Genomic DNA, 23,457 nt, shown 5'->3' on the forward strand with positions numbered 1-23,457 from the left:
TTACTACTGTGGGCTGAATTTGGATTTAAACGGCATTGAAACTGCCACCGTTAAACTCAGCAATCCCAAAAACTATGGATTCGATAGTAATATCAGTGATTTTCGATCATTGTTAATATCTCCCCCTTCCCTTCCCCTAAGTTGCACCGTCAAAGTGAAGTGACAAAAACCATCCCAGGCCTGAACCTCATCTATGTTGAAAATTTGATCGAGATTGATCTGGTGGTTCAAGAGGTATGAAGTCACAAGCATAGTCACTTTCATTTTTATACATGTATGCATAGATTTCTTTTCAAGAATTTATTTTTAACACATTAGTGTTCTTGAATTCACTTCCAAGTCTTATTGCGACTAATCAAATTTTATTGTTCTGTATAGACATTGAAAAATCTAATTCAGTGTTTGAACATGCTTTGGATATCTTTTTGTTGCTACTGTTGGTCATTGTTTAACATGTCCAAAAGTGTATCACCTCTAACAGTGGTTAGTAGGAATTGTACTATGAGTGTTCAAAAGGCACTATAACTTCTGATGTGTTCAATGAGTATAGGGCAGGAATTTTAAACATAGTTAGCACACTACACATTATCGACATTCTTTGAACAACCTTGGATGATACATATCAACTTTTTAAAAAGATACTTTTGGGCATGGACACCACAGTTTTTGTTCTGAGGAGGTACATCTTTTTAGAAAAGAAAGGAAATTGACGTTATTTTTTTTTCAAATTTTATTCGTTATATATATATATATATATATATATATATATATGGATGGATGGATGAACCTCTTTAATCAGTCCTGCTCAATTCTCACCTTCTCCTTTTCATAGATGATATATATGTATATATGTATCTTCTATGAAAAGGAAAAGATGAAGGAGAAGGTGGATTGAGTAGGACTAATTAAAGAGCTGATAAAATAGCAAAATAATATGTACTTATAAGCGGTACTCGAATAAAGAGATTCACACATTCGATAACTCACTCGCCTATATCAGAAGCACAGATCTCATATGACAAAAGCTAATCACTGTGTGTTCCAGCAATGTTTAGAGTGTATCCAGAAAAGTAATTTAATAGTGTTTGCAAAGCTTTTTTTTAACAGTTCTCGATGTAAACGAGTGCTTTAACTATGATCTTGCCACCATACATTTTCAAGATAAGGCACGTTTTTGACATAGGCAACAAAATTATATCAATTTTCGCTACATAAACCGTCTAAAGAATGTCAAACAGTGTTTTCTATTTTGTAGTAGAACAGAACAAAAATATAGTTTTGGCTCTACTCCATAACGGTAGCCAGCAATGGTATGATTTACAAATTGAGTAATAACTTTAGCACCTACACCTTGTCATACTTGTACAGTACAACTTTATAATTAAATGTTTAACTCACTGATAGCTAGAGGCTTAAGATGTTATTCGAAAAACAATTATAGTTTCGTTTTCTTTTATTTTGCATGGGATTTACGCAGAGAATATTTTATGTTTTGTTTTCAAACATTCTAACCATTATAAACATCTTTGTTCTCTAGCCTACGGTAAAATATGAATTTTTGTGGAAGGTGAAATTTTAAATTTATTAAATCTTATATTATGATTTGGTTCTGCCTGTAAAACTTTGATGAATAATACATTAAATCATCTAGACCCACCTCATATCGGGAAACTTTGCACTTTCATATGGAAAGCTTTGATCATCGACAATATGCCAGTGCAATACGTTCAATTTATTCATCTCCATGGCATCCAAAGTCTCCAAAATGGTGCGGACTGGGAGGAAATGACGTGATGTATCAATCATTAAACCTCGATGAGAAAATCTTGGGAAATCTTTTATGGAAGTGCTGGTCACCTGCAGCTAGAAAAAAGTCAATATATAACAAAGACACACTCGAAAATGTTTAACAGTTTACTTATCTTTTAACGTTATTTTAAACACAAATTCGGAGGAGAAACAGCGAATAAAAAATGTAATTTGGAATTTGGCATTTGAAGATGGAAAATTGCATGATAGAATTAGCTAATTCCATAAATAAATAATATTATGTTTGATTTATCACGTACTCATTCCTTGTATCCCTTGCTTTTCATCGTCTAATATTATTTCCCAAATTAGCTTTAAAATCGTTCTTTCTTCTCTCAGTTTCTACTATATTTTGAAATATTAAGACCGTGTACATACTTGTTTAATTTACCTAGTCTATATGAAATATAGTATGCGAGTTTAGGTGAATCTTTCTTAGTTACTACTAATTTCCAAAATTTTCTGTTCTTTTTAAAATAATTTATGTAGGTTTGAATAATCCTGGAAAAACTAAAGTAAACAGTTTGCCCTATCATCTAAAGTTATTTTAAAACATAAATTCGGAGGAGAAAGAGTTAATGCGAGTATTGCATTTTGGGAAATGGTGTCTGAAGATAGAAAAAGCCAATACATTACAAAATAGAAATGATACCATTATTTTCATTTTATGGTGTAAAGATGCTTCGTACTACATTTGCTGTTTCAACTTCGAATGCCACTTCCTGTAATGGTATTTTTCAGATTAGCTGTTTTTCCTCTAGCTCGTATTAGATAGTAGACGCATTTCAAAACTTGAGAATCATATTTAAACCATTCTTTTTTCCTGTACTTCAAAGAGGATTCAACAACCTTTAGCTAAAAATGGGAGATAGTAACAGAAGTACATCATTTGAAGAGAGAAACTAATTTTAAATAATGTCGTTTTGAAATGCTACATTGAGATAAGGAATTTTACTAGCAATACGAGCGAAATATCCCAAATAAATTTCACTAATGCTAAATCAACCGGAAGGGTTACTGGCAGACATTCAATCCTTTATATCCCGGAATACAAAGTAACCGTTAATTTAATAATTAATAGGCCTTCGATGTAGACGTACAAATCCATTTAAAGATATTTAACACCTTTTGAACTATTTACATTACAATCAGATGGAAAATGAATTTGGGCTCTTGACCCGTGGATATACCCTTTTTTAATATTTTCGAATTGTTCCTTAAACACTTATTATCATGTAAATACTGTATTATTCATTTTCTCCGAAACTAAAAATAATCACAAAAAGGATGTGTGACGATACCGAGTAGAAGAATTTATTAAGAATATGTTCATATCTTATGAGAAGTGATAATTCAGGAAATTCATAATTCAGTCGCAAGATGGCACAAGCGATTTACTGTAATCAGAGTTTTCTTGTGACAAAATGATGAACTAAATGACACAGAACAGTTTTTCAAAACTTACCCCTCAAATAGTGGTCAATTTTTAAGGCAACATTACAAGTCAGTATGAATTATTATGAGTTTTATGCTCCTATTTCCTGTAAATGGTTATAATTTTCAATTTTGATCTTAGTTATAATCTGTATTGGGCCTAAGTGTTAGTACAGCTTTAAACATGTCCCCATCATGATGGGACATAATAAAACAAAATAAAATATTCAGCATGATCGGTGTTCCGGATTGAACCAAAATCTTTACGGCCGGAAAACGACCATGAAAAAGCAAGCAATACAACGATTATGCTATTTAGACTTAGTATGTGAGCATTAACGGTGAAATAGGATTCTCATTAGATTTAAATATTTGCTAAGTTCTGAGGCATGGAATAATAAATCAAGAAAAAAACATTATATAGTATATTGTGGTTTATCTCATTTTCCTTTTCACGAGTAATATCAAGACTGGGCGGGGAGATTTGCTGTGGGGAAAATAACCTCTGGTTTTTAGTAAAACACTAGGTATTTGCCCCCGAGGTATTTTTGCGAAAACCCGGGGTTTTTTTAGTGAAGAGATTTGCTTATTATCAACCGTGGGGTGAAATACCCAGGGTTTTTCTGGAAATCCACCGACTTGCTGTGCATGTGACTGAAAAGTATTATTTTCCCTGTCTGTCTAATCGAATAGAACCCAGCAAACGTTTCTTGCTTTCCTGTGAGCATGGTTATATCTTTTTTCTGCAGCGTTTTTAGGATTTGGAATAAGTGTTAACATGTAGCTTGTACTAGCATAATCACCGTCAGCTATTAATAATCCAGGAAGGTTTCTTTCTTCTTCTATGACTCTCAGGGAACAATTCCTCCAAACTGTTAAATCATGGGTGGAGCCAGGCCAACGTGCAACGATATTTCATATTTTCATATTAGAATCACATATTAGCTGTGTATTGATACTATGTACCCCTTTCCTGTTTCTGTACAACTCTGCAGTTGGACCAAAGGGTGACAGAATTGGAATATGCGTTCAATCAATTGCTCCAAATGCACCAGGGAATTGTGAGTTCTCATAGAATTTCAGTTTCACTGCAGGCACTTCTGTTCCAGCAGGTATTGTTATGAACTAGGGTCTTCTTCTAGCTATAATTCCAACTGCACTGTGAAATTGCAGTTGTGCGATGCAGATTTACCAAATCATCACTAACTCGTTGAAAAGTGCCTGTGCGGAGAATGCGTAATGTAATCAATACCTGTAAATCTGCGGAGCAGTCATGCTTACGCACTGGTTTGTGTAGATCTTCTTTAATCAAATGCATTAATGGTCGGAAAGTTTCTTTGGTATAGCCAAAACGATCTCCAAATTCTTCATTACTGTAGACTGCCAAAGGATCTACTCTGCCACATATTGTATAATTTCTTTTATGTGGATGGTTCTCAATAACATCACCAACGTAATTGATATGGTCTATTTCGTCTATGTTTATTCCAGGAAATTATTCCGTCTGAAAAAACACTCCTACCAGTAGGATAAATTTCCTCCAGTAAAGTGCTAGGTATATAAACCTTGGGTTTTTTCATTGTAGATCAAATATCTTCATTTTTAAAAACCCAGAGTTATTTAACTCTCCAGACGAAAAACCACTGGTGTTTTGCTGGTGTTTTTTACCAAAACCAAGGAGGCAAAAACCTCGGGTTTTCTTGACACACACAAGCCAAATCTCTCCAACTTTAAAAACCTAAATGAGAAAACCCAGGGGATTTGAAAACCACTAGGCAAATCTCCTCGCCCTGAGGACGGGGAGATTTGCTGTGGGGAAAATAACCTCTGGTTTTTAGTAAAACACTAGGTATTTGCCCCCGAGGTATTTTTGCGAAAACCCGGGGTTTTTCAGTGAGGAGATTTGCTCATTATCAACCGTGGGGTGAAATACTCAGGGTTTTTCTTGAAATCCACCGACTTGCTGTACATGTGACTGAAAAGTATTATTTTCCCTGTCTGTCTAATCGAATAGAACCCAGCGAACGTTTCTTGCTTTCCTGTGAGCACGGTTATATCTTTCTTCTGCAGCGTTTTGAGGATTTGGAATAGGCGTTAACATGTAGCTTGTACAAGCATAACCACCGTCAGCTATTAATAATCCGGGAAGGTTTCTTTCTTCAGCTATGACTCTCAGGGAACAGTTCCTCCAAACTGTTGAATCATGGGTGGCGCCAGACCAACGTGCAATGATATTTAATATTTCATATTAGAATCACAAATTAGCTGTGTATTGATACTATGTACCCCTTCCCTGTTTCTGTACAACTCTGCAGTTGGACCAGAGGGTGACAGAATTGGAATATGCGTTCAATCAATTGCTCCAAATGCACCAGGGAATTGTGAGTTCTCATAGAACTTCAGTTTCACTGCAGGCACTTCTGTTCCAGCAGGCATTTTTATGAACTAGAGTCTTCTAGCTATAATTCCAACTACACTGTGAAATTGCAGTTCTGCGATGCACATTTACCAAATCACCACCAACTCGTTGAAAAGTGCCTGTGCGGAGAATGCGTAATGTAATCAATATCTGTAAATCTGGTTTGTGTCAGTCATGCTTACGTACTGGTTTGTGTAGATCTTCTTCAATCAAATGCATTAATGGTCGGAAAGTTTCTTTGGTGTAGCCAAAACGATCTCCAAATTCTTCATTACTGTAGACTGCCAAAGGATCTACTCTGCCACATATTGTATAATTTCTTTTATGTGGATGGTTCTCAATGACATCACCAACGTAATTGATATGGTCTATTTCGTCTATGTTTATTACAGGAAATTATTCCGTCTGAAAAACACTCCTACCAGTAGAATAAATTTCCTCCAGTAAAGTGCTAAGTATATAAACCTTGGGTTTTTTCACTGTAGACCAAATATCTTCATTTTTAAAAACCCAGAGATATTTAACTCTCTAGACGAAAAACCACTGGTGTTTTTTACCAAAACCAAGGGGGCAAAAACCTCGGTTTTTCTTAACACACACAAGCCAAATCTCTCCAACTTTAAAAACCTAAGGTTGAAGAGATTTGCTGTGGGGAAAATAACCTCTGGTTTTTAGTAAAACATTAGGGGCGGGGAGATTTGCTTAGTGGTTTTCAAATCCCCTGGGTTTTCTCATTTAGGTTTTTAAAGTTGGAGAGATTTGACTTGTGTATGTCAAGAAAACCCGAGGGTTTTGCCCCCTTGGTTTTGGTAAAAAAAAAAAAAAAAAAAAAAAACACCACCAACTCATTGAAAAGTGCCTGTGCGGAGAATGCGTAATGTAATCAATACCTGTAAATCTGCGGAGCAGTCATGCTTACGTACTGGTTTGTGTAGATCTTCTTCAATCAAATGCATTAATGCTCGGAAAGTTTCTTTGGTATAGCCAAAACGATCTCCAAATCCCCTGGGTTTTCTCATTTAGGGCGGGGAGATTTGCTTAGTGGTTTTCAAATCCCCTGGGTTTTCTCATTTAGGTTTTTAAAGTTGGAGAGATTTGACTTGTGTATGTCAAGAAAACCCGAGGGTTTTGCCCCCTTGGTTTTGGTAAAAAAAAAAAAAAAAAAAAAAAAACACCAGTGGTTTTTCGTATGGAGAGTTAAATGTCTCTGCGTTTTTAAAAATGGAGATATTTGGTCTACCGTGAAATAACCCAAGGTTTAAATACCTAGCACTTTACTGGGGGAAATTTATCCTATTGGTAGCAGTGTTTTTTCAGACGGAATAATTTCCTGTAATCAACCTGGACGAAATAGACCACATCGATTACGTGGGTGATGTTATTGAGAACCAGCCACACCAAAGAAATTATACAATACGTAGCAGAGTAGATCCTTTGGCAGTCTAAAGTAATGAAGAATTTGGAGATCGTTTTGGCTATACCAAAGAAACTTTCCGAGCATTAATGCATTTGATTGAAGAAGATCTACACAAACCAGTACGTAAGCATGACTGCTCCGCAGATTTACAGGTATTGATTACATTACGCATTCTCCGCACAGGCACTTTTCAATGAGTTGGTGGTGATTTGGTAAATGTGCATCGCACAACTGCAGGAAAAATATTTCACAGTGTAGTTGGAATTATAGCTAGAAGAAGGCCCCAGTTCATAAAAATGCCTGCAGGAACAGAAGTGCCTACAGTGAAACTGAAGTTCTATGAGAACTTACAATTCCCTGTTGCAATTGGAGCAATTGATTACACGCATATTCCAGTTCTGTCACCCTCTGGTCCAACTGCAGAGTTGTACAGAAACAGAGAAGGGGTACATACTATCAATACACAGCTAATTTGTGATTCTAATATGAAAATATGAAATATCGTTGCACATTGGCCTGGCTCCACCCATGATTCAAGTGTTTGAAGGAACTGTTCCCTGAGAGTCATAGCCGAAGAAAGAAACCTTCCCGGATTATTAATAGCTGACGGTGGTTATGCTTGTACAAGCTACATATTAACGTCTATTCCAAATCCTAAAAACGCTGCAGAAGAAAGATATAACCATGCTTGCTGGGTTCTATTCGATTAGACAGACAGGGAAAATAATACTTTTCAGTCACATGTACAGCAAGTCGGTGGATTTCCAGAAAAACCCTGGGTATTTCACCCCACGGTTGATAATGAGCAAATCTCTTCACTGAAAAACCGCGGGTTTTCGCAAAAATACCTCGGGGGCAAATACCTGGTGTTTCACTAAAAACCAGAGGTTATTTTCCCCACAGCAAATCTCCTCGCCCTAGGTATTTGCCCCCGAGGTATTTTTGCGAAAACCAGGGGTTTTTGAGTGGAGATTTGCTCATTATCAACCGTGGGGTGAAATATCCAGGGTTTTTCTTGAAATCCACCGACTTGCTGTACATGTGACTGAAAAGTATTATTTTCCCTGTCTGTCTAATCGAATAGAACCCAGCAAGCATGGTTATATCTTTCTTCTGCAGCGTTTTTAGGATTTGGAATAGACGTTAATATGTAGCTTGTACAAGCATAACCACCGTCAGCTATTAATAATCCGGGAAAGTTTCTTTCTTCGGCTATGACTCTCAGGGAACAGTTCCTTCAAACACTTGAATCATGGGTGGAGCCAGGCCAATGTGCAACGATATTTCATATTTTCATATTAGAATCACAAATTAACTGTGTATTGAAACTATGTACCCCTTTCCTGTTTCTGTACAACTCTGCTGTTGGACCAGAGGGTGACAGAACTGGAATATGCGTGCAATCAATTGCTCCAATTGCACCAGGGAATTGTGATTCCTCATAGAACTTCAGTTTCACTGCAGGCACTTCTGTTCCTGCAGGCATTTTTATGAACTGGGGCCTTCTTCTAGCTATAATTCCAACTACACTGTGAAATATTTTTCCTGCAGTTGTGCGATGCACATTTACCAAATCACCACCAACTCATTGAAAAGTGCCTGTGCGGAGAATGCGTAATGTAATCAATACCTGTAAATCTGCGGAGCAGTCATGCTTACGTACTGGTTTGTGTAGATCTTCTTCAATCAAATGCATTAATGCTCGGAAAGTTTCTTTGGTATAGCCAAAACGATCTCCAAATTCTTCATTACTGTAGACTGCCAAAGGATCTACTCTGCCACGTATTGTATAATTTCTTTTGTGTGGCTGGTTCTCAATAACATCACCCACGTAATCGATGTGGTCTATTTCGTCCAGGTTGATTACAGGAAATTATTCCGTCTGAAAAAACACTGCTACCAATAGGATAAATTTCCCCCAGTAAAGTGCTAGGTATTTAAACCTTGGGTTTTTTCACTGTAGACCAAATATCTCCATTTTTAAAAACGCAGAGACATTTAACTCTCCATACGAAAAACCACTGGTGTTTTTTTTTTTTTTTTACCAAAACCAAGGGGGCAAAACCCTCGGGTTTTCTTGACATACACAAGTCAAATCTCTCCAACTTTAAAAACCTAAATGAGAAAACCCAGGGGATTTGAAAACCACTAAGCAAATCTCCCCGCCCTAAATGAGAAAACCCAGGGGATTTGAAAACCACTAAGCAAATCTCCCCGCCCTGAGTGTAAGAAAAATAGTGACTTTATGAACATGTTTTACTACATTTTTTGTAAAATTGAAAAGGTTCTTAAAATAACAAGCAGCTAATTGTTAAACAAAGCAGCAAGAATTATCAGAGAATTTCAATACTCAAAAGCAATTATTTGATCAGTTTCTCCAAGTTTTATCAGGCAGATATCGGGATACCATCTTGTTCAAGGTCAAGCTTATTATTTTAATATTCTTAAACTTGCCTAGTAAGTAGATATAGCCTCAAGGTTGGAGACGTTTTTCTTTATATTTTTTACTGGGGGCGGAAGAAGAATCAAAATATAAGGGAGCTGCATTGGGATACAATTTGTTAAAGGAGTGTCCTGCACAAGAGTGTTGCTAGGTGCTGATTTATTCATGTCTGGCTGGAGAAAAGCCAAGCCCTCGGAAGTATGCTTGGAAGAAACACTGGTGCTGGTCGCTGTAACCCTAACTTACTTATGTCTCCTGACAAGCAATACATAGAGTCACACTAATTATAGATCGTTTCCAATTTGGAGGGAATGGGTCACATGGTATTTAAAGTTTAAAAAAACTGTTTAATGTCCAAATATTTAGTTTAATCTTATATTCCTAGTCGAAAGGCATTATGTTCGATTGGATTGGGTACGAGTGTAGATTCCCTTTCATGAGATGTGAACCTCAGTTTAACGTGAGCTCCCCTGAAAATCTAACCTGAATTTTCTACGTAGAAGACGCATAGGCTAACGTTATAACGAGGAAGGTGCTCTCATCATGTTCGAATTCTGATTAGGAAGTATTGGATTTCAATATTATTTTTTTCTTTATGAAATGGAAATAAATAATGCATTCTAATTAGAATATAATGCTTCGTTTTGTATCATAGAAAACATCGATTCAGTCGAGGTCATGTATTGTATAGAAACACTGAAAGGAGATTGGAAAGATGTTTCCTGGTGATATCACCATCTGTTGGTTGAAAAACTCTTTCATCTGGGCCCGTTTTATGCCCGGGTTCTCGCCAAAAGTTAAAAAACAAATTTTTCCATTGTACAAAAATTCAACGCATAAAATCACGAGTCCTACTCAGTAATGTATTGACAGATGCTAACAAGGCTTCTTAACTGTTAGTTGGGGTCGGCTTTCCGGATTGCTATCCTCCACCTGTTTTATCTTGTGTCATATTCAATGAATTTGAACGAAAATTCTAACTACTACACAACCAATGAAAAGCATTAATTATGCCATACCGAAACACCATCGTCCGTTACAACTAAAAGTTGGATAAGAGTTTCCAATCCTCGTAACACTCCCCACACTGACTGGCTGACTAAAGCTCCTTGTCCTGGAAGATCTGGAGTATCCACATATAGTTCATCTGAAGGAGAAAGTTAGAAAATATTTTGGTAAAACCTACAAAAAAGTTATATGTGATCCTTTCAGCTTTATTCCGTATACAACGTCAATATCTGAAATAGGAAACAATGTAATACGTTTGTAATGATTTACTGGTATTAGTTTAGAGAAATAGTTTATTTATATATTTGTATTTGTGTTTATAAATTTGTTCTGAAAAAAAAGAAAAAGCAATGTATGGCTAAATTCTAACCCTATGTTTGATATTAATTATGAGTGAATATGTGTCTCTTTTTTATATTCCAAATTATGTTTATAATTTTGTTTCAGATACAAATATGGTTAGTCTGCATCCGATATTTAGTCCTTCAATAATTTTTTCATAATACTGTAAACACTAAAACTTCTTAATTGAAAATTTTCCATCCACACCTATTTCCTTTTGCTGCTAAACAAGTGGAAATAAAATAGATCGATAAAACTTAGTTCAATAAGAAAAGGAAGATAAAATTATATGTGATATTGAAAAAAATGTCATGAAGAAGATACAGAACAGTATAAACTTAATTTCCAATCTTCTATTTGATCACCCGATTAGAATTATATTGACCAGGAATAAGATTTTCAGTCTGGAGAGTACTGATCTAGGTACAGCTGTACGGCCTGATTTTTAAAAATATGTTAATTTACTGACAATAATAGTAGTTCTCCTACTAATGGCATATCAATTGTTTCAAGCTCAGAAAATTCATGCGCTAGTTCTTTTGAATACAGTGAAAATAAGAATTTATAGATATATTTATAAATACAGACTACCACAGTAACAATTAGAAGCTCAATAACATGTTCAAGCTCCCTATAGATAACGAAAATTGAAGTTATAATATGAAACTTAGGCAAACCTTTAATTTTGATGTATAAATTGTCCTCTTTAATATTTTTACAACAGCAGCAGCAATCTTTTCAACAGCAATCTTTTAAAACAATTTCTATTTTCGTTTTATAAGGACAGAAGGAAATCTACAAGTATACTCATCTAAAAGTAATCATTTAGATCTTTTGGTAGTGGTTCATTCTTATTTGAAACTACGTGAAGCGATGAAACTCTTGTTTTGTTTCATTTCCATTATTCTTAATCACCCAAATTTGAAATATTTATTAAAGATATCTATCAGCTGATTTTCGAGCCTCTAACAAATATTATCCGAAGAGAATTTTTCTTGATCTGAAATATTCTAACCACCTTTCAATCGAAAGCGCACAATAATTCTTATGAATACAATAAAAATAAATATTTATAGATATATTTACAAGTATAGACTACCAAAGTAACGACTAGGAACTCAATAGCATATGTTCATACTCCCTATAGATGAAAATGGAGGTTAATATATAAAATCAGGGAGCAAAATTTCAAAGGGAGATGCATTCTCTAATCCACAAATGATGGTGACCAGTATCTCTCACGAACAAATTATAAGAGCCTCCCCCCTCCCCAAAGGCATTTGGTTTGACAATGAAAGAGATTACATCAGGACATAAAATTTCAAAATCAGACAATTAGATAGAGGGTAATCAATTTTGAACTATACAATTCATATACATGTTATAAAATATCTTACTCTAAGACTTTAGGTTTGTGTAACGCTCTCTCTCTCTCTCTCTCTCTCTCTCTCTCTCTCTCTCTCTGCACTAGAATACCAATTGTCGATTGCAATTTTTGGCTGAAAGTCCTTAAGTGAAGGGTCAATGATGAAAATTGTTAACAAATCATCCAGTGTGTCAGTCTTTAGTGAAGTCCTGTAGTCAGTCTTAACTCTGTTGAGACTGCTGAAGCCTCTCTCACATGAAGCAGTACTCAGAGGTAAAACTGCACAAAATGTGACAATTGGAAGCAAATTTGGGAATCTCGCAATGAAGTTTTCACTGTAAATCTTTTTCAGTGTCTCATTCAACGTCAAAGAAGAAGAAAAAAGTTTTGAAGACTTTATATTCGGTGTTTTCTCTCACTCAGTGGTAATTATTTTCCTGTGAAACAGAAACTGCGCAGCCCTGTGAATTTAGGCAGAAACCATTCTCATTAAATACTGGTCGCCAGCTCTCATAGTCCAGTGCAGTTAGACAAAAAAAATGGTCCAAACCCGGAATTTTATAACAATCTGAAAATTGGTAATGTTCACATTGTTGTTCTGAACAAACACATTCAAAGTCCCAAACAATCCAACTTGGGGAAACCAAGATATAAAGTCATCAAGATGGCCGACGACAGAATTTATCCCTTAAATTTTAAAACCGTGTCTTCTCAAAATTTCAAGGTAGAAACTTCGTTCTTGCTTCATTTCACTCAGAATAGATTCAAAAATTTGCTTATATCGACTTTTTGTCATACACTATCGTCGTCTTTAATAATGGCGTCTTCAAGTGAAAGGAATGTGTATTTTCAATTTATATTTCAATCTTTAATTGTGAATAACTTTGAAACGAAATTATATACGGGAAAACGTTTTGAAGTAATAGTTATTCGCTGTTTCAAAATCTTTCCAACGAGCCCAAAGTCATTGTTTTACCTCTAAAAATAACAGAGCTAGCCAATTTAATGTAGAACTCGCAGTAACCGACTATCTTCAAAAATTAGCGCATCAAAATCTCTTATGAAGTTGTGAACGGAAGTAAACGAAATTTGTATTGCAAATAATAGTTGTAATATTCTGGATGACTTCTAATATATTTCTACCATAAATAAGTGTGAAACATATGTTCTTAAGAAGCAGATGTCCGTTATAATTTTTCTGAACCTTAATTTTTCAATACTGAAAAATATTTCTCTATTTAATGATTCAACTAATTGTTTTCTTTTGAAACAACTCATTTTTAAAATAAATATTCAAAGAATAGATTATATTTTCGGTTCAATTCTTTCTGGAGATGTTTTATGCAAAATACTAGCAGAACTGCTACGATGTCTTCTGATGTATAGGTTATATCTTAATAAAACAAGATATATATATATATATATATATATATATATATATATATATATATATATATATATATATATCAAGACAAGACAAGACCTATATATGATTGTCTTGTGAAACAAGATGTTTATGATTATAAAATGACGCAAATTAATCTTCAGCCATGAAAATTATCACATAACAAACAATAATTGTTAGACAGAAGAATACTTAATGAGCGTGGAACTGCTCATGTCACTGCTTAAAGTTCAAGCTCTTCCGTATCATCGTCCTCATCTATAATGTGTGAACGGTTTTCACAGCCTTAACCAACACAATAACCACATATTGTCGGACAATTTAAGCCACTTCTTCGACATTCGCAATTTCGTTCGCAACCAGGCTAACAGTACGAGATATTATGTGCAAGATATTTTCAAATGCAAGAGCATTTCGCTTGGAATAGGTTTGTAACGACCATCTATTAACATCTATCTCCAATCCGTTGGTGATAAATTCATGCCATTCCACTGTTGAACCTGGTGATAAAGTCGGTAGAAATGTTGCTTTGCTGCAGCTGATGTTGGTGGAAGTGCAGATACTTAAAATGCTGACTTAACAGACTGTATTGCCACAGTTCTCATGTATTGCCACAGTACCTTGATTTGTCCAGGTTACCATTTATATCAAAGCCTATAAATCTAGAAGAAAGGATTCGCCAGCATTCGCAATTTCTTCGTGAGTCGCGTCTGATTTGTTACATATACTTACACGTTTTTTTAAAAGAGAGTTTTCTCGAATTATCCTAAAAGCTCTCTTTTTTCTTCTCCTAAACGGCGTAGAAGTTGTATCACACCCAGTTGCGACATGGAGGAAAAGAATATTAGAAAGAACTTCTCCGAGGCCAGATTGAAGTTTACTATTGCTGTAAACTTTGTGAGGATTGTCTCTTCTTCCTGGTATTAGCATCCAAACTTTGAAATCTACCTCAGCATCTGCAGCCAAAAGAACTAACAAATCAGTGTCTTCTAATACAAGAACTGAAGATACTCCTGTTCTTGCTAAGGTAACTGATGTTGAAACCGCCAAGAAGTCTGCGTCGGCAGAAGCTTGAAGTACCTTAATACCTGCTGATTGAAGATGCTCTGTAAAAAGTTCTATAAATCTTCTTTTGTTGGAGAGGTTGCCAAAAATATTTCTTGGAATGCAATCGATGGTTTGAAATCGTCGATTATTGTCTCCGTTGCTGATTCTTTACATCTTCGGCTCTCGTGCTCTTCATCTTTCGTGCTTGGACCTGAGTAACCATCAAAAACGACATTAACTCTGCCTCCATAGTGTTCCTGTTCCTGAATATATTTAACATACTGGAGACATATATGACGGAAGTTGGTCTCGTGCATCCACGGCACACGATGCAATAGAAAATCTCCGTCGGTTGTGTATACGGGATCTGATGGTAATATGTTCTCGGAAGGAGCAAGTTCTTCCAAAACAGCGATCAATGCTAATTTCTTGCTTTGCCATGAACGTGTCACACATAAAAACACTTCTTGTATGAAAAAACACTGCTAAGTTCCATTAAATACTTAAACAGAGCATACCAAACAAACATGCGACATACAAGATAATCCAAGTGAAAATATTTAGTAAACGTCATATTTTCTTTTCTTTAAGTATACAAACGGAAACTCTCTACTTCGGAAAGTAATTAAATCTCCCTTCAGATTTCCTGGCCTAATAGCGTTTGTAATCTTGTTACAGATTTTATTTTTTTCCTAATTTGTTATCTTTTTCTATTCGTAAATAATATAACCTCTATTAATTAGATTGTATGTCACCAAATGTTGATAATAATTTGAGCTGTAGCGCTCACTACTGATCAACTAATATAGCGTATTAGTAAATTGTGGTATGCGATCACTGTAGCTCAACATAAAACTGATCAGTTGCGTTAATTTTAGAAATAGAACAATGGTTTTAGGCTCGTTGAAAAGATCTTGAAACAGCGAATAACGATTACTTCAAAACATTTTCCCGTATATAATTCCGTTTCAAAGTTATTCACAGTTAAAGATTGAAATACAAATTGAAAATACAGATTCCTTTTATTTTAAGGCGCCATATTTAAAGACAACAATAGTTGTTGACAAGAAATCGTTATAAATAATGATTTCGAATCTATTCTGAGTGGAATGAAGCAAGAACGAAGTTTCTACCTTGAAATATCGAGAAGATACGACCTTTTAAAATTTAAGGGATAAATTATGTCGTCGGCCATCTTGATGACGTCATATCTTGGTTTTCCCAAGTGAGTTTTTGGGACTTTAAGTGTGTTGTTCAGAATAACAATCTGAACATTTCTACCAATTTTCAGCTTGTTATTATAAAATTTCGGGTCAAAATCCAACTGCACTGAACTATAAATTTCTAGCCGCCAATGGGGACTGGAAATATTGCGCCCTGATAAAACTCGTAGTACCGAGAGGGCCAACCATTAAACTAAATTTCAATTTAAAATAGCAATTAATGTTGCGAAACAGATTCTGTGGTTCCTTCTCAATTTAAAATTCTATTCATCGTTTGGATTATAGGTCTACTTGCAGTTGCAGACTAGCAGTCAATGTTGGTGTCGTCACGAGGAGGATGTTGGTCTCTTTACGTTCAGTACGTCATATGTCACACGATTCGCCATTGCTGTTACCTTGCATTCTTTACAAAGTAAATGTACCGTAATCAAGCTTTTCACTAATTACTGTAATAGGAAATACTTTATTGTAAACTGAAAAGCAATAAATCACATGTTAGCAGGTGTCTCCCTGTCACATAAAGTTCTCCTCTCCTTTTCTTTGCAAGTTGTCCTCTTTCGTCCTTGATTGTGACTAGTTTAATCAGCATCCTCTGAAGTTATCTATCGATCTGAAAGTCTTTCATTTCGACATTAACTGTCACATTATCGGATAGGTGCTGACTGCCACGGGTGCTGACTGCCACAGCCAATTATTGGTGCTGACTGCCACGACTGTCGCTGATTGCAAATATGAAGGTGCTGACTGCCACGACGGCGTGCTGACTGCCACGAGCCTGGGAGAAACTGTATTTGGAGAGGAATTAATCCCTCATACTAAATTTATGATTATTAATTAATTTAGTAGTTATCACAGCAAATCTATATGGCATCCTATAAGTTACAAAGTTGCTCACTAAGTGGAACGACATACACTTGGATGTTTATAAAGGGATTATCTTTTCTGTTTATGTGCAATTTGCACATTTCATAGTTTATATTAATTATTTTATTGTATTATTTAATGGATATGATGGTCTGAAGCTAGCTGACAAGGGAAGTTTGGGAGAAGCACTCGCCTGCAGAGAAATAAGCATGTCATTTGAAGGACCAATTCATGCTGATTACAACAGGTAATAATACTTCTGTACGTTGAGAACTGTTCGAGATATTCAGCTTGAAAATTTATATGAGAAAATGAGTGGATGCACGTTTCAATGCGTTAAGTATTCTCACTCATGGCGAAGCCTGATGGATTGAACTTGCTATTGCTTGATCACTGGGGTCCATTCACAGACAATTTGTCCATTACAAGTTGCATGACGGATGGCAAAGACCTAATGGTTGAGAAGATACCAAAGAATTCCACACGATTTGTGCAACCATTTGATGTGTTTTGATTCCGATCAATCAAAGATTATGGCAGGAGATTTGTACATAGTATGAATCTTCTTCATCTGGACGTTATAATATACCAACGAAACAATCAAATAAAGTTCGTGTCCATACGAATCACTTCCGATCACCGCGATACATTGGATTGTTTCAGTTTGCGTTCTGCAAGGCAGGTTACGAACAAATTATAGGCCTATAACTTTTGAATCATTGTCGAATTTGCTTTTTGCTTTGGTTCTGTGAACTGTTCTCTTGACGGATGCAACACAATTGCACAAATAAAATGTTCATGGTGCAAGGGAGTATTTTGCCTGCGTCATTTTTTCATAAAACAGAAGAACAACAGTGATCAATTTTCATCTCTAACCTATGATTATTGTGAACAATGTAATAACTAATTGTATCTAACAAACCCGTTAGTTATTGAGAAACACTTTTTTTCTGTTACTTCCGATAGCTTTCAATTCATATGTCAATATTCGTTACTAGTTATGTTGTACTTAACGCGTATAAATGCGTATATCCTCATTATCTCATATAAACTTCCAAGTTGAATATCTCGAACCGTTCTCAACCGTACATGAATTTTATTAGCTTGTTATAATCAGTATGAATTGGGACTTCAAATGGCATGCTTAGTTTCTCTGCAGGCGAGTGCTTTCTCCTGAACTTCCCTTGTGAGGTACAGCCAGCAGTGCTTTTTTGATGGAACTTTCAAGAGCTGCTCGAAACAATTTGCACAGCTGTACACAGTTCATGCTGACATAGGGAGTGGGGTTCAAGTGAGAATACATAAATCGTACCAATTTTGTACGCACCGCTCTCTGACAAAACTGAAAGTACACTCATATCCAAAATTATTGTCGCATATCTATACCTGTCTTCTTGTAAGAATATAATTTGATAATTTTGCAGAGTACTTTTAATATTCATATTATGTGTATAATCAGGAAATTTATATTTATGATAAATTTCATATGAAAAGAATTATAAATACGAAAATCATAATGAGTAAAATAAAATGTAACTAAATGACACGAAAATTTTATTTTCGTTTTATTGTTCTTATTTACTGCTCTTTTGACATGAAATTTACCACATACTTGTCTTTGCCGATTATACACATACTAACATTATAAGAAATACCGGGCGAATTCGTTATCAAATTATATTACTAGAACAACATATTTATAATCATGTGACAATAATTTTGGACATGAGTGTACATACAGAGACCTGTTTAAATTTGTTAGGTGTTGGTCTGAACAACACGATCCTAAGGATCATCTAGTTTCTTTCATGCTTCTTGGCGTCCGGTAATGTTACGTCTAGCAACTTTCTCTCAGGCTCGTGGCAGTCAGCACGCCATCGTGGCAGTCAGCACCTTGATATTGGCAATCAGCTCAAGTCGTGGCAATCAGCACCATTAATTGGCTGTGGCAGTCAGCACCCGTGGCAGTCAGCACCCCACCACATTATCTGCTTGAGCTATGACAAAATCACCTAGCAAGGATATTTGCCTTCAATGATTTTGTATTTATTGGTCATCAGCATGACAATACGTCATCTTCCAGAGAATGTGCCAGAAGCTAATCGTTTGGAAATTGTCGACACCTGAATTCCTTTATTGGTTTTAGTATGTGACAGTTTCTGTCATACATGATTATAAGAAAATTACCTAACACAATAATAATAATAATAATAATAATAATAATAATAATAATAATAATAATAATAATAATAATAATAATAATAATAATAATAATAATAATAATAGACGACCTTGAGTGAGTTTCAATTCAAAGTGTGAAACTACGGTAAACTTGAAAAGTGTCAAAATCGAATAATCAAAATAAGTTCAAAGAAGGAACCTGTTCCTTCGACGCTCCATCATATGAAAAACCCAATACTCACTATCTCTTACTGTTTTTGTACTATAGAGATTAATAATGAAACGCTAAATGCTATTTTCAGACTTTCATTTCCGGTTGCAATAGATTAATCAAATCAGAATTAAACATATTCTTGTGGACTGAATCCATATCAAAAACTGCTTATCGATGTCTATTTTCGTTTTATTCATTAGGCGATCAGTGTTGCAACCGAAAAATTGTAGATTTTTCACCACTTCCGATTTAAACAGATGCGTAAACGTCAAAGTAAAACTCATTCTTGGGACGCTGAATCTGTGTCATAAAACTGCTTCTCGATATCTCTGGTCGTTTTTGCTCTATAGAAATAAGTATTGAAACGGGAAGTACAAATACATGTCAACTACATTCAATTTCGATAGAGTGTAATGGGTGGTGATGATAGTTCTCATGAGACACTGAATCAATTACTAAAAACCACTTGTCGTTAATTATTAACGTTTTTGTTCTATGGCGATCAACGTTGTAACGGAATGGTAGAATTCTACCACTCCCGGTTTCAATAGAGGCTAGTGATGTGAGGTGGAAAATTTTCCGCTATCTCGTTTCGGAAAATTTTCCGTTCTAAAAAAATATCATTGATCAACTAACAATTCCTCAGTAATCATAAAATTGATTGAATTCATGTATAGAAATGTTAAAAAGTGAAAGATTGTTTAAAAAATCTGAAAATTTTCATGGCTCAGACAATCTTCAGTACTATGTAGGAACAAGTGAAACAATTTTTCAAGAATCAAGAAATTGTCTGTCTTCTATGGAAAAAATTCAAGAACTTTTTATGAGTTGGAAAATTTTCATCATTTTCAAACAAAAAGTGAAACAACTTTTGTGAATCGAAAAGCTTTATTGCTCTGTAGAAACAAGGGAAGGGAATTTTCATGGATCGGAAAATTTTGATTGCGATGTAGAAACAAGTAGAAAAAACTTTTCACAAGCCGGACAGTTTTGGATATTATGTATAGTGACGTTAGGTGGAAAATTTTCCACTATATTTAACTACACATTGAGCTACAAAATTAAATTTCTGCAGAGGAAAGTTAGTTAGCAACAAATTATAATTTTCCAATTAGCTTTCGGGAATCAGAAAATTTTCTAATATTTCAAGTTGGGAAGTTAAAATTTACATAGTGTTTTTCTCTCTCTCTCTTTCTCTCTGCGAGCTCCTTCGTTGCTAAGCGGTTAGCATACGCGCCTTTGTCATGGGAGACCTGGCTTCGATTCCCAGAGGGAGCTCATGTACTTTGGATTCGACATTAATTAGTTGGTCCCGCCTCGTGTAGCCTTGCTGCTGAAAGGGACGTTAAATTCAAAATCAACTCAATTCAACTCTCTCTCTTTACAAGTGTGTGTGTGTGTGTAAAGTGCAGAGAACATACATCGAGTTTGTAGAGTACAAATATCCCATTCTATTATTTAAAATTTAAATTTATTAAAAGTGATTAATATTTTCCGATTCACAGAAACATACTCCGCTTATTCCTACATCATTGTTTAGTCGTAAAATTTATTGGTAATAAATATTGTCTTGAAAAGTTTCATGAAATGAAAATCTAACGATTCTTCATTTCTTCAAAAATATTTCAAAAACTTCAGTGTGTTCTTCCCTCAGAATCCACCTTTGATCTCACAAAATTATATTTCGTTAGTTTAATACGCGTAAGACGAAGTTTTCTCATAGCTTTACTACTTTTCTAGATTTACATACTGCAACATTTATAAATAAGTAGAGATAATATAAAGTACCTACTGTAAAGTTTTGACTACACAAAATTCGAATTTAAGTAGCTCATGAAAACAAATACTGACCATTTTCTAGAAATAAACATTTATTTATTCATATATTCATTCAGAAGAGAAAGTGAAATATAACTAATAAGGAAGCTGATTTGTGTAGTTGTTCTTTCAATAAAATGATAAAAGCAACGTAAACAGCTGCACTATTATCGCTGCGTTCTAAAAGCAACAAGTGATTTCATTTTAATTTACAAAATAAGAAACATATTTCTTTTATATGTATATATATGTACTTGTTCTATCGAATCGTTATTATTTCTAATACATTTTTATACATAATAATGGTAGTTTTACAATACAAATATCTGTTATAAGTATTTGATTATACAAAATTCCAGTATTGAAATTAATATTTACGAGTGTTAAACAGAATAAAATCATTTCTTTCTTATTTTCTGTTACAAAAATAATCTTCATAAGGAACTTTTATGTAGTTATTTCATTACATAGGCACGCCTATATGTGAAGAAATAGTGGAATTTTCTGTTTTTGAAATAATTGACAAATTTACAAAGGTTTCTTTTCGATTTCTTGTTACATTTCAAATATTCGAATGAGAAATTTGTTCTCTACGAACTCGATGTATGTTCCTGCACTTTACACACACACACAGATACATACACTTTACACAGATATATACATATAATATATATATATATATATATATATATATATATATATATATATATAGAGAGAGAGAGAGAGAGAGAGAGAGAGAGAGAGAGAGAGAGATTATGTAAATTTTTACTTCCCAACTTGAAATGTTAGAAAATTTTCCGGTTCCCGAAAGCTAACTGGAAAATTATAATTTGTTGCTGTCTAAGTTTCCTCTACAGGAACTGAATTTTATAGCTCAATGTGCAGTTATATATACTGGAAAATTTTCCACCTAACATCACTGTACATAATACCCAGAACTGTCCGGCTTATGAAAAGTTTTTCCACTTGTTTCTACATCGCAATGAAAATTTTCCGATTCACAAAAAGTTGTTTTACTTTTAGCTTCAAAATGATGAAAGTTTTCCGACTAATAAAAAGTTTTTCAATTTTTACATACAGAACAGACAATTTTTCGATTCATGAAAAATTGTTTCACTTGTTCCTACATAGTATTGAAAATTGTCTGAACCATGAAAATTTTCAGATTCTTTAAACGATCTTTCACTTTTTAACATTTCTATACCTGAATTCAATCAATTTTTTGATTACAGAGGAATTATTACTTAATCACTGATATTTGTTTAGAACGGAAAATTTTCCGGGAAAATATAGATGAAACTTTTCCACCTCACATCAAGGATAAACAATGATGTAGGAATAAGCGGAGGATGTTTTTATGAATCGGAAAATTTTCCGGAAAATTTTCTGGAAAATTTTCAACACTGATAGAGGGTTAACGGGGGAGATAAAATGTATTCTTGAAGAAATGCGTAAAACCGCTTCTTGATATCTCTTACCGTTATTGCTCTATGGAAATTAATATTGAAACCGGAAGTACTAGTAAATTTCTAGTACTTCCGGTTTCCGTAAAATGCTGCGAATAGTGATGCTGTTTTGTTGAGACGATAGGATTGAATGGAAATAATCAATCATGTCATGTATTACTGTCTTTGTTTTATGGTGATAAACACTGAAACAGAAAATGGCACACTTTTACCTCTTCCAGTTTAAGTAGAGGATTAACAGAGGAGATAGAACCTATTCTTGAGAAACTGAATCAATTACAAGAAAACATTTCCGATTTTTTAATCCGTTTCTGCTCCATGGAAATCAATTTTCAAACCAGAAGTCCTAGTAAATTTAACAAATTCTGGTTTCAGATGGTGATGAGGGGAGAATCTATTGAAAAAAGAAATGCGAGTGGCTATCTGTTACTGTTTTTATTCTATGGCATTAAGCACTGAAACCTGAAATTAAGTTCTGCAAATTTCGGATGAATAGAAGATTAACAGAAAAGATGGAACTTATTCCCGGGACGCTAAATCGATTGAAACAATCTTTTTTCGATATCTTTTTCTGTTTTTGCTCTGATACCTCTGGTTAAACAGACAGGCAGACAGACAGAGGGACAGACAGTCGTTCTATAAGACTTCCGACACTTATGCTTAACAACGTTTGGAAGTATAATAATAATAATAATAATAATAATAATAATAATAATAATAATAATAATAATAATAATAATAATAATAATAATAATAATAGTAGTAGTAGATATAGGAAATTAATGTACTCACAACTTTCATCCATATCAGGTGATGGAAGGTCTTCACACGGTGACGTGAGTTGAATATCCAAAGAATCCAAATAGCCATTGAATGCTTTATCATTTTCCCATGATTTATATGCATTTTTATTGATTGGATAATTTTTAGTGGCTTCACCTATCAGTAGTGTATAACGTCTCACTGCTGAATCCAGTAGATCACACGTATTTTCTGATACC

General features: G+C 34.6%; 1 protein-coding gene across 1 annotated transcript in view; it reads right to left on the bottom strand.

Moving 5' to 3' along the window:
- Nucleotides 1-23,457, bottom strand: part of LOC145678466 (beta-hexosaminidase subunit beta-like) — a 50,730-nt gene that overhangs the window by 22,053 nt on the left and 5,220 nt on the right. The window contains exons 2-4 of the mRNA XM_081748632.1: nt 23,249-23,456; nt 10,542-10,669; nt 1,658-1,863 (exon numbers count right to left, since the gene is read on the bottom strand). Of these exons, the coding sequence (XP_081604758.1) occupies nt 1,658-1,863; nt 10,542-10,669; nt 23,249-23,456 (542 nt within the window). The remainder of the gene's footprint in view (nt 1-1,657; nt 1,864-10,541; nt 10,670-23,248; nt 23,457) is intronic.

This window comes from Thermobia domestica, chromosome 2 (assembly GCF_964235325.1).
Source record: "Thermobia domestica chromosome 2, izTheDome1.hap1.1, whole genome shotgun sequence".
NCBI lineage: Eukaryota > Metazoa > Arthropoda > Insecta > Zygentoma > Lepismatidae > Thermobia > Thermobia domestica.